General features: G+C 40.9%; 2 protein-coding genes across 3 annotated transcripts in view; one reads left to right on the top strand and one right to left on the bottom strand.

The window, feature by feature from the left end:
- The window catches only part of LOC123971410 (cytoplasmic FMR1-interacting protein 1 homolog), a 1,205,200-nt gene that overhangs the window by 11,820 nt on the left and 1,181,882 nt on the right, over positions 1-11,498 (bottom strand). The window lies entirely within an intron of this gene.
- plcxd1 (phosphatidylinositol-specific phospholipase C, X domain containing 1) lies at positions 4,213-10,662 on the top strand. 2 transcript variants are annotated; one of them, XM_046050290.1, is made up of 7 exons: positions 4,213-4,708; positions 4,912-5,058; positions 6,127-6,269; positions 6,377-6,505; positions 7,923-8,078; positions 9,455-9,635; positions 9,759-10,662. In XM_046050290.1, the coding sequence occupies exons 2-7, from the start codon at positions 4,917-4,919 to the stop codon at positions 10,001-10,003; spliced, it is 996 nt and encodes a 331-aa protein (XP_045906246.1). In that variant the 5' UTR covers positions 4,213-4,708; positions 4,912-4,916; the 3' UTR covers positions 10,004-10,662. The 2 variants fall into 2 exon arrangements, with proteins under 2 accessions (XP_045906246.1, XP_045906247.1); XM_046050291.1 differs by having other exon boundaries at positions 4,214-4,708; positions 4,923-5,058.

Genomic DNA, 11,498 nt, shown 5'->3' with positions numbered 1-11,498 from the left:
TGCATTGTTCGGTCTCATGTCTTTCATCTTTCTCTTGGCAATGCCCCATAGATTCTCTATGGGGTTCAGATCAGGAGAGTTTGCTGGCCAATCAAGCACAGTAATCCCATGGTCATTGAACCAGGTTTTGGTACTTTTGGCAGTGTGGGCAGGTGCCAAGTCCTGTTGGAAAATGAAGTCAGCATCTCCATAAAGCTCGTCTGCTGAAGGAAGCAAGTGCTCTAAAATGTCCTGGTAGACTCTGGGCTTAATAAAGCACAGTGGACCAACAGCAGCAGATGACATGGCTCCCCAAACCAACACAGACTGTGGAAACTTCACACTGGACTTCAAGCATCTTGGATTGTGTGCCTCTCCATTCTTCCTCCAGACTCTGGGACCTTGGTTTCCAAATGAGATGCAAAATTTGCTCTCATCAGAAAAGAGGACTTTGGACCACTGAGAAACAGACTAGTTCTTTTTTCTTTAGCCCAGGTAAGACGCTTCTGACATTGTTTGTTTTCAAGAGGAATACAACATTTGAAGCCCATGTCCAGGACCCGTCTGTGTGTGGGGGCTCTTGATGCAGTAACTCCAGCCTCAGTCCACTCCTTGTGAAGCTCCCCCACACATGTGAATGGCCTTTTCCTGATAATCCTCTCCAGACTACGGTCATCCCTGCTGCTTGCGCATCTTTTTCTTCCACACTTTTCCCTTCCACTTAACTTTCTATTAATGTGCCTTGATACAGCACTTTGAGAACATCCAACTTCTTTTGCAATTACCTTTTGAGGCTTTCTCTCCTTGTGGAGGGTGTCGATGACGGTTTTCTGCTGTCAGGTCAGCAGTCTTCCCCATGATTGTGAATTCCACTGAACCAGACTGAGAGACCAATTAAAGGCTCAGGAACCCTTTGCAGGTGTTTTGGATAAATTAGTTGATTAGAGTGTGAAACTTTGAGCCTACAATACTGAACCTTTTCACAATATTATAATTTTCTAAGATTTTGAATTTGGGGTTTTCATAAGCTGTATGCAATAATCATCAAAATTATATCAAATAAAGGCTTGAAATATCTCACTTTGCATGTAATGAGTCTATATAATATATTAGTTTCACCTTTTAAGTTGAATTACTGAAATAAATGAACTTTTGCACGATATGCTAATTTTCCGAGTTTCACCTGTAATACCCAGCAATAGAAACTGCACGTTTGTTCCATCAGTTATTTGGAATGAAAGCTAGGTGGCAGCATTTCCACACTTGTCGACCACCATTGTGCACTGTGTTTTGAAGTAGAGCCAGCAGGCTGTATCTAATACATGTTGCCTTTTTATGGCAGGACAAGCTCAAGTGTTAATAATAATGGAGCCGTTCACTTATATATATATATCACTGAGCCAGCTTGTATAATACTAAGACCATGTAACTAACAAAACTAAATTAAACGGTCATAATTAATGTTTTTAATTAAACATGTGCTTCGACTGATGACATGTCAAAATATATGCAGTGACAAAGGCATCTGGAGAGAGGCAGAGGGAACAGCTCTGGTTTGATCCAAAGCCTGCAAGGTTTCACCTGCTCTTAAATCAGTGTGTGTAGTTTGCTTCGCCACGCTGGTTAGTGCTGCTTCAGGGTTTTTTGAGCTGCTGAAGAAGCTGAGAAAGTCCTGACCAACCAAATTATCACCAACAGACAACTTAATCAATTTCCTCTTGGGAAAGCACATTTTAGTACAAAGGTCAGTGTTCTAAAATCATTACCTATTTACAACTTTCAAGAAAGTCTTTAAGCCAAACTGCCATATTTGACAAACATTTGCGCTTGAAGAACACGTTTGACAACATCTGAATATAGTTGGTATTATCATGTACCATTGTAATTGGTACTTAAAATGAAGGGTAAGCCTGCCTGTATACATCTTACTCACATGTTACAGATAGAGAACTCACTGTTTAATAAACAGATGTTGCAATAACAGATATTTATCACAGGACACAGCAGTTACCAATCTTTTTGTCTTGTGACCCTTCAAAGCAGAGCCACATCTAATCGTGACCTCCTTTCAAAGGTTGTAGATATCCGAGTCGTGAGCAGTTCAACAAAAAAAAGTGATGTTTCCTCTTCAGTTTGTTTCATTTCAATCACTTTTAGAGGCCTGAAGAGGTAAAACTATTGATGATACTATAAAAAAAGCAAATGCTAGAGAGGTGTCAGAAAATAATACTTCCTGTAGGAGAGATCAGGGGCGTTGCTAGACATAAAGCTCTACTGGGGCACAGAAACCCTCATTCCCCCTATAAATTTTTGATTTTCATATATTTTTGAGTGTATGAAATGTGCTAGTATGTGCCTCACCAGCTTCCCTTGCTTAGCCCATTAATATTGGCATGTCATGTCAGAAAGGGCTTTGACCAGAGCATAAGCACCTATGGTACCACCTGAGAAAGATTCTGCTATGGGGCCCTCCTACCTGACTTGTGAGCCATGTAAACAATTTGCCATTGCTGCACACCTGACACTGCAGTGCTCTCACCTCTCCTTTAAAACAGTCTGTCTCTGTGATAAGCCTGAATGGAAACCTCTTCTACAAAATACCACTGATAATTTGAATGGACCTCTGCGCACTAACTCAGTCCTCCATTAGGGTCTGAGCTGCTTGTATCGGATGCTGCCTGTAGACCTCTGGCTGTGCTTTTACTGGCTGAGGCTGACTGTATTTCACCTGGGTCTGTGTGACCTTCTAAAAACGTCTGGACTGGGTCTGTGCTTGTACTGGCTTATGATCCAGAATCTACTCTACTGACAAACTTCCGCAGAGCCCCTGTAATTATAAATATCTACTTGCAAGATCTTAATGTTATCAGCTGCATCAGGCCCATTCAAACTGGCTCCCCAGGTTTCCTTTAATACATTTTCAAAAGGAAAATGCTATTCATACTATGACATGACTATGTGATGTTTATTATCTACTGAAAGATATGCATCCATATTACACAGTCTAGTAATCAACATTTTAATAGTCTATGTGAATCCAGTGCTTTCCATCTTGCATTAGTCCAGAGTTGTAACTAGACCTTCACTGAGAGACAGATAATTATTGTCTTGTTTCAAAATGATGTGCATCTATGAGAAGTGCCATCACATCCCTGTGTTGTCTGGACTGGTCCCACTAATGTTGCTGCTAGAATGCAATAAGGTCCGGCTGAGGACTGTAGAACAGCTCAGCCAAATGCGCGAGTTTCATGTCTTGCATGCGCACATATGTATGAGCCATGGTATGAGCGCATGTTCATGCACGACGTGGTTTTCTTTTCAGTGCTGCAGCACATGGATTCAGGGGCACATACCCCAGTAAAAAAGGTCTAGCAACTCCTATGGCAGAGATATACCTTTTAAAGGTACCGTGTGGAGTTTTTGACCGCTTGTAGTGCTATGGAGTGGGTCCCTACTTTTAACACTGTCGCCTCACAGCAAGATGGTCGTGGGTTTGAACCCCGGTTGCCCCGGCCTTTCTGTGTGGAGTTTGCATGTTTTCCCTGTGTCTGCGTGGGTTCTCTCCAGGTGCTCTGGCTTCCTCCCACTGTCCAAAGGCATGCAGGCAGGGTTGATTGTGTGGCCCTGCAATGGACTGGCAGGATGTCCCGCATCTTTTGCCTGATGTAAGCTGGGTTTGGCTCCAGCCCCCTGCGACCCTGTACGCAGGATAGGCGTTTGACGATGGATGGATGGTCCCTTCTGTTTTTTGTGTGAGTGTATGGGTAATGAAATACGCAGTCCTTCAGAGGCAAAGACGAAGGCTACGAAGAAGAAAATGGTAAGCTAGCATGTAAACATTGCACCAATAAAAAAACGTTTTAATTGGCTTTGCAAATGATTAATGAGGAAGTAAATGCATTCTCCACAGTTTTCAGGCATCAAGGATTTACTGAATGTAAACCAAGAAAACTCAGCAGTCATATTGTGACCACACAGAATATCCTTTGACCCCTTGGAGGGTCCCAACCCCAAGGCTGGGAAACACAGATCTATACATCATGTAAATAATGTGATGACTGTATCTATAGTTTAAAACAAGACCGTGGCTGACAGCACTTGGAGCTAAATGCTAACAGTTGCTGCTGCCATGCTGGGAGCATACTGTACAGTCTGGCCACACCCATCGGTGACGTCGCACCAGGTGTTAACAGCTGATGGGAAACACCTGCTGTAACGCTAGCGGGGACTGGGGCAGGGCTGCAGTATGTTTGATGGTTCTTGTATAACATTTCAGTGGGCTCTTTAAGAGGAGAGCCTCTGCATCTGCTGATCTGTCAGCAGGCGCGGTGCCGCCCTGCCTGCCCACCCTGCTGCTGCACCTCAGTGAACAGACAAGCACCCGGCGAAGCGAGGGGACTCAACTCTGTGTCCATGCACCTGCCGTGGGTATTCGATCGTTATGGATAATCAATAACTGAAGGTAAAATGCGCCGGACCCGCCGCCCTCGTCATCCCGGGTTATACAGGTGTAACCAGACCGAGCTGCTAGAGAGAGACACGGGCCACGCTTTATCTCCGGTTCACATCATTCATGTTTTATGCACAGCCATGATATTTCCTACGGCTCTGGAATGGATGACTTCTGCTGGCACACGCCTATAGTTTTAGTCATCGCGTTTCCCCTCTTTGCTGGTTTGGCTGGCTCAGCTGGTTTGGCGGCTACGGGAAGCAGCAGCACTTTGATCAAGTAAGTGTGAGATAAACAGGACTGCAGCTCTCACGTTACTGTGAGTGATATTGAACACGAGCATCATTAATGTGATATTTATCCCAAATAGCCCTCCCCCTCCCCCAAAACAAAGAAACAATAATGCCATGTAGCTGCCGATGTAACAGCATTAATAATGTTACTTCAACATGGGCTCTATGCCATTAAATGTGTGTTCACTGACGGGATGCAGACGCTGGAGCTCAGCATGTCCTCTGTGGTGTCCGGAGTGAGTGAGCTGAGCCTGGGAGAGCTGCCCATGGAGAGCTGGATGTCTCACCTGCCATGTGCTCTGTGGGACACCCCCCTGTACCACCTGGCCATCCCGGGTAGGCTGCCATATAACATCACACTGTAGTGTAGATCAAGTGGGTTGAATGTTGTGCGTGGGAATGTGTGGTGTGAGTAGTTTCAGCGAACCCTTTGATAACAATTTACAAATTGTACTAGCTGCCATTTATGTTGGCCCTGAGAGGTCAATGCGCATCAACTAAAGAAAACACATGCAAATAGATGAAACGCATGCAAATTAAGGTACATATGAGGCAGGTAGAGAGCGACCCAGAGAGGCAAGCAAATCAGCATCTCCCTCTGGCAGAAGGTACAGGTCACCAGGAGGCAGGACAGAACGCCTTAACCGGAGCTTACAGAGAACTCACATGTGACAATATGTACATGTTAAACATGTTGTTTGCATACATTGTTTTGGAACATTGGTGGTGTAATTTGAGAAAGCCCTTGTGAAACCTATGTAATTACACGTGAAACCCATATTTTCCACATGTGCCTTACATGGTACCATGATTTTCTCATGTTGCAACTTGTGATAAATGTTTCCTACATGTCATCACGTGCAGACATGTGAATACACATTGAAAACATGAGGAAATTCATGTGTTTTTTTTTCTGTAAGGGTTCTTCCCCAAAGCCATTTGCATAAATACACAGAAGTCGGCCCAATTGTGTTTGGAGTTCTGTGCTGTGTGGTGTTTTTGTTTGTTTGTTTTTATCTTTTCGTTGCACTGAAGTTGTATGTGGCATACTGTCGCAGCCATTCCATCCGCACTGAGATTATCTCCACCAGCATTGCTGTGTGGACATAAAAGAAACGTGAACTTCAATACAGGAACACACTTTTAAATTTAGACAGCACAACAAAATACAGAAACATAACCAAATGCAGTACATGCATTTGCTGCAAATTCAGACAGCACAACAAAACACGTGTTTGCAAAAAAGTCAGACCGTTCTCTTCATTTTTTTTTTGTCTATTTGCATGTGTGTTCTTTAGTTACAGTACGTTTAGCTCTTAAGGGCCTATATATATATATATATATATTACATGAAACAATCATATGTTTAGTGGTGATTATGTTTATTGTCTTTTCCCCAATTAGGCAGACACAATGCAATAACCTACTGTCTGGATATGAATGACAGATCCCCTGTTGACCTTACCCAGCCAGACATGCTTCAAAAGCTGGACAAATACATGAAGCCCTTTATTCGCCCCTTTGTGTACAAGTGGGCAATAACCCAGGTAACAGCAGAAATAGACGTACCAGCTAATTGTTAATAAAAAAACATTCCCAGTAACATTTTAAGCTAGATATAGCTATAATGAATTCTGCATCCCATGTCTTGCAGGAGTATACTATAAAGCAGCAGCTGGACTGTGGGGTCAGATACTGTGACCTGAGAATTGCACACAGGCCCAATGACAGCTCCACTGATCTGTACTTCTACCACGGTGTATACACCACGCTCACTGTGGAGGTGAAGTAATGGCATCCATACACAAATGTCCCCAGGGATGTTGCCACAGTGAAATTTATGCTCCTGCCAAAGCCATCTGCATCTACAAGAATAACCATAATCATCCCCGCAGTGAGATACTAAATCCTGCTTCCTTCCTTTTTTAGACTTGAATAAGATTGGTTATGTTTTCTCTGTTTAAAAAAAATCTCTCTGAAACCAAAATTATTATTAAGGTTATTGTTGTGGGAACACAGCATTTTACAATTTACAATCAGTGCTGGGAAGGTTACTTTGGAAATGTAATAGGTTACCGATTACAAGTTACCCTATTTAAAATGTAATAGCAGTGTAACTAACTATTTCAATTACCTTATCAAATTATGTAACTTATTACATTTAATTACCTTTTTCTTACTTTTTTTAAAATTTTTAATGAATGTTTTCAACTCTTTCTGTGCTCAAGCATTTTTTGAGAAGAAAGTTCACTGGCAAACAGGTGGCGTTGCAAATTCAAACATGAGAATCAATCAAAAGCATCAGAACAGCATCAAACTTCACTAAATGGCTGGATTATTGTAAAAGTAAGCACACCGTGAGCAATGTACAATCCTGAGTCAAATTCCTCGTATGTGTACACATACCTGGCAATAAAAACTGATTCTGAAAAGCCAGAGGAAGCCATTGTGCACATGAGAAACATGTAAAGCAACAAAATCAATATTGTTCAGCCTAGCTTTTACAGAAAAAGATTCAGATGTAAACATGACTGTAATTTAATTACATATTTTTCCCCAGTAACTATAATAGATTACACTTTGTAAATAAATTACTTAACTTAATTACATGTAACTTCTTACTCCCCAACACTATTTACAATCTTGTTCTTATAGCAAGCTTATGTTACTTTTACTGAATAGCAGCCATGAGTAACAGTTGCCTTTTAATGGTAAATGCTCAAATATAGTGTGTAGTGAAGTCACTCAGTAATGTCTAAATCAAATCTAAGGTTTGCTAATATCACCCACAATAAACTACTGGTCATACCAGACAAACTAAAGCAATTGCAGCAAAACCACAGGGTGCATTGAATTGAGTGAGGGTACACTTTACTCTTTTGTAAAGAGGAATGTCTACTTTCTTTTCAAAGTTAAATAGTCTCCCTTTTAATGTGGTGTATGATAAATCAGAAAGCTCATCTCTCACCTCTGCCCCAGCAGAGCTGCCAGGTGGTGAGAAGAGAAATCTCATTTATCCAGAACAGATCTTGCAGGATGTTATACACTGAACCACGTGTGAATGCCCAAAACCAAGCCCTACCAGATAACTGAACCTGGCAATGTTATAAGTTTCATGTGTGCTGTTAGTTTTTAAAATAAGGCTGAGACTTGTGCATTAAACTACTCAGACTAAATGGTACCTTGTACTTTTTTGGCAGACTGTTCTAATGGAGATAAGAGAGTGGCTGGATGCTCATCCCAAAGAGGTGGTCATCCTCTCCTTCAGCCACTTCCTCGGCCTGAGCCAGGAGCTCCACACGCTGCTGCTCACAACCATACGCAACATATTCACCTCTAAACTCTGTCCCAAAACGGTACAACCTCTCCTCCAGTTTGGAATAAAGACCTAAAGGGGGTCTTTATAAAGGGTGGCCATCATCTACATTTCTGTCATTGTCAATGAATCCCATAAACAAACCTAAAGCAAAAATGAATTGATCCTACTAATAAGTATCGTCTGTGTATCCAAATCTTGATATAGCTCATTCCTCTGTGCCAGTTCTTGACCAAAAACCTTTTAAACACATCAGTGAGCCACACTGTTGCACTGGGTGACATGTTTCTTCACTACCATAAACTTGCACAAAGGTCATTTTGACTCAATCCCATTTACACCCTCCTTTAAATTCTCACTAGAGCACCATTAGTTTGTACATCCACAGCTGAAAGTAGTCCTCAACAAATACACTTCTTACACCTGTTAGCATTTGCTAAAAACTACAGTGCCTAGCTCTTGAAAGCATATGCTCAAAAAAATAAGGAAATACTTAATCATCACAGTTTAACATCAAGTCAGTTACACTCCAGGGATATCAATCTGTTCAAACAGGAAGCATAAGAGATTGTGAATCAGTGTCACTGGGTTTGGCGCAAATGAAAGTGATAACAGGTGCACTGGCGAGGCAACAGCAAGACAACCCCCAAAAAGGTCTCGCCGTCTCAAGAGCATGGACTAGACACCAGGATACGGGCTGTTAAACGAGGAGAGCTGGACAGGGCCATAGAAGGGCATCAACCCAACAGCAGGAACGGTGTCTGCTCTTTAGAGAAACAAGAGAGGCACTGCCACAGCCCTACAATATGACCTCCAGCGGGCTACTGGTGGGAATGTTTCTGACCAAATTGTCAGAAACAGACTCCATGAGGGATGAATCCAATAGAGAGGACGCCACAGACTCTCCAGGAGCTCACTGATGCCCTCATCCAGGTCTGGGAAGAGATCCCCCATGACCTGTCTCATCAGTAGCATGCCCAGACGTTATCTGGAGTGCATAAAGGCATGTTTGCGGCCAAACACACTACTGAGTCACATTACGAGTTGACATGATGGATCAGCCTTTGATTTTATTTATTTTTTATTTGATTTTCGGTGTGTTTTTGAATCCAGCCCTCAATCAGTTGGTGATTTTGGTTTCCATTGACCGTTGTTCTCAACAAATTATACAATGCGCAGTAAAGATTTTCAACTTTAAACTATTTTGTTCATCTAGATCTGATGTGCTTTAAGTGTTCCCTTAATTTTTTGAGCAGTGTATTTGTGACATATTTTTTTTTAAAGATTTGAATCTTCACAAGGAACCAGTGTCACCAAGGTAGTTAAGGCAAGCGAAGATATAGTGTAATGCCAGCCATGTCCTTTTAAATAACATTTAAAAAAAAAATGAAACTAAGCATGTTATTCTGTTTTCAGGAAGTGTTAACTCTTCGAAACCTGTGGGCTTTAGGCAACACTGTGATTGTGTCCTATGAACACAATATTGCCAGCTATCACAGCGACCTGTGGCCACATATTCCTTACTGGTGGGCCAACAAATGCAAAGCTGAGGCTCTTATTGAGGAGTTTGAACACAGGAAGCAACATGGCAGACCAGGTAATCCACTGTTGATTTTGTTGTTACCAAACACAGACTGGAAATAAAATTTGATAATTTATTACGTTTTATGTATTTGGCATACACCACTCATAAAATTTTGAGTGTATTTTGTGTTTTCAGGAGGTTTCTTCGTCACAGGAATTAATCTGACAGAGGACCTGAAATACATCTGCACACACCCAACAGAGTCCCTGAAGGACTTGGTGATGTCCACATATCCCACGCTGCTGAGCTGGGTTAAGGAGCAGACTCCTGGCTGCAAAGTTGGCTCTCTCAATATCATTGCTGGGGACTTTATCACCGAGAGCCAGTTCATACCAACTGTGGTTACACTGAATGAGAAACTACTGAAATGGTCCTCATGACCTTTCACCAATTTGCATTATTCTACATAGAAAATGTGCATCACAGCATGAATTACACAAGCTTGTTTTAAGAGAGATAGAAAAATACTCAAGTACTTGAATTCATTTAAATATAAATACACTTATTGGAGGCAGTGAAATGTATATTTTAGTCCTAAAGCTGCTTGAAAACAGACTTTTTGGTATTTTGACCGGCACATGTTTGTTTACATTCTGTTCACTATTTATGCAATGTACTTTTAGTAGTTTTCACAAGTCAGCCAGGTGGCCATTTTTATGTTACGGGGCAACTAAAGCAATAATGAAACAACTGATCTCACCTTTTAATGTAGGCTTTTTAGATGAGTCAGCACAAACAGTGTATTCCATGAGCACATATGACTGTAATGTAGGCAACAAACGTTTGTAATTATGAAATGTGGGCAGCAAGTTTAATAAGTAGCTAAACTTTAGCACCAGTACATGTATTTATCCATAGAGAATGTAGCGAAGACATGAAACTTATGCAAAATGCATGGAAAACTTATTTGCATGAACCCAACCTTGATTGTTTTACTTATAATTGACTTTAGCCAACAGGTTAGGCCTTGATTTAAAGGCTGCACCGCTGTGCCTGTGGAAATAAGCTTTTCCAATAAACATGAGCTTTTTTAAGCAAATCATCACATTTTATTTACTGACCATTCAGCAGCACCAATGTTAAAATGTTTCCTCCCGAGTTGCCTGCTCTGCAGTCTGGTCTCCTTTCACTGAGGCATTTGTTTCATTTTACACAAAAGAAGAGACCACGTCTGTGAGGTTTTCAGTCCCTAAAGGGGGGGCTTTTGTGTTCCCTTACAGTATGTGTTCCTTTTCAGTGCTTCTCCATTCCCTCACAATAGTTTGTATTACATCATCTGTCTGAAACTCTGCTGTTCTTGGATCAGTTCAGTCCAAGCTATTTCCCTCATAGTAGCCAACATGATAAAAATCAGGCAAATAATTCATGTAAAGACATTATTGTAAAAGCCTCAAAACATTTCCAAACATGTAAAGCTGTTTACAGTTTAAGGACAATTCTTACTAATGGTAGGTAATGGTCATTAAATTATGCATTTAGTATAGAGACCAAAGTGTGAGATAATAAAAGACTCTTAACATGTTTAATTAAAATTGCTCAGTAAAAACAATTCAAGTTGATAATTAAATGGTTTTTTTTTTAATTAAAGACTAATTTAAAAAATGTTATTCTATTTACTTGTGTCTTCCAATCATAGTAAAAATCAATCAATCAATTCAATTAATTGGGAAATTTAATTTTTCTATTTCGTGATCTCTTTAGTTTAAAGAGGCTGTGTTTAATTTAAAGATGTGTAAAAAGTGTAATCAGATTTAATCAGATTGAACCCATTGAGCAGCAGGAGCTCTGATTGACCAATTGTTAAGCGTTGGCAGGAGATTTCTGTCATCAGTTTGATTGTTGTATTGCATTATATTGGCAATAAAAATATATATT

This window comes from Micropterus dolomieu, linkage group LG05 (genome assembly GCF_021292245.1).
Source record: "Micropterus dolomieu isolate WLL.071019.BEF.003 ecotype Adirondacks linkage group LG05, ASM2129224v1, whole genome shotgun sequence".
Taxonomy (NCBI): Eukaryota; Metazoa; Chordata; class Actinopteri; order Centrarchiformes; family Centrarchidae; genus Micropterus; species Micropterus dolomieu.
The sequence above is the reverse complement of the archived record's forward strand: the minus strand, read 5'-3'. Positions and strand labels throughout refer to the sequence as shown.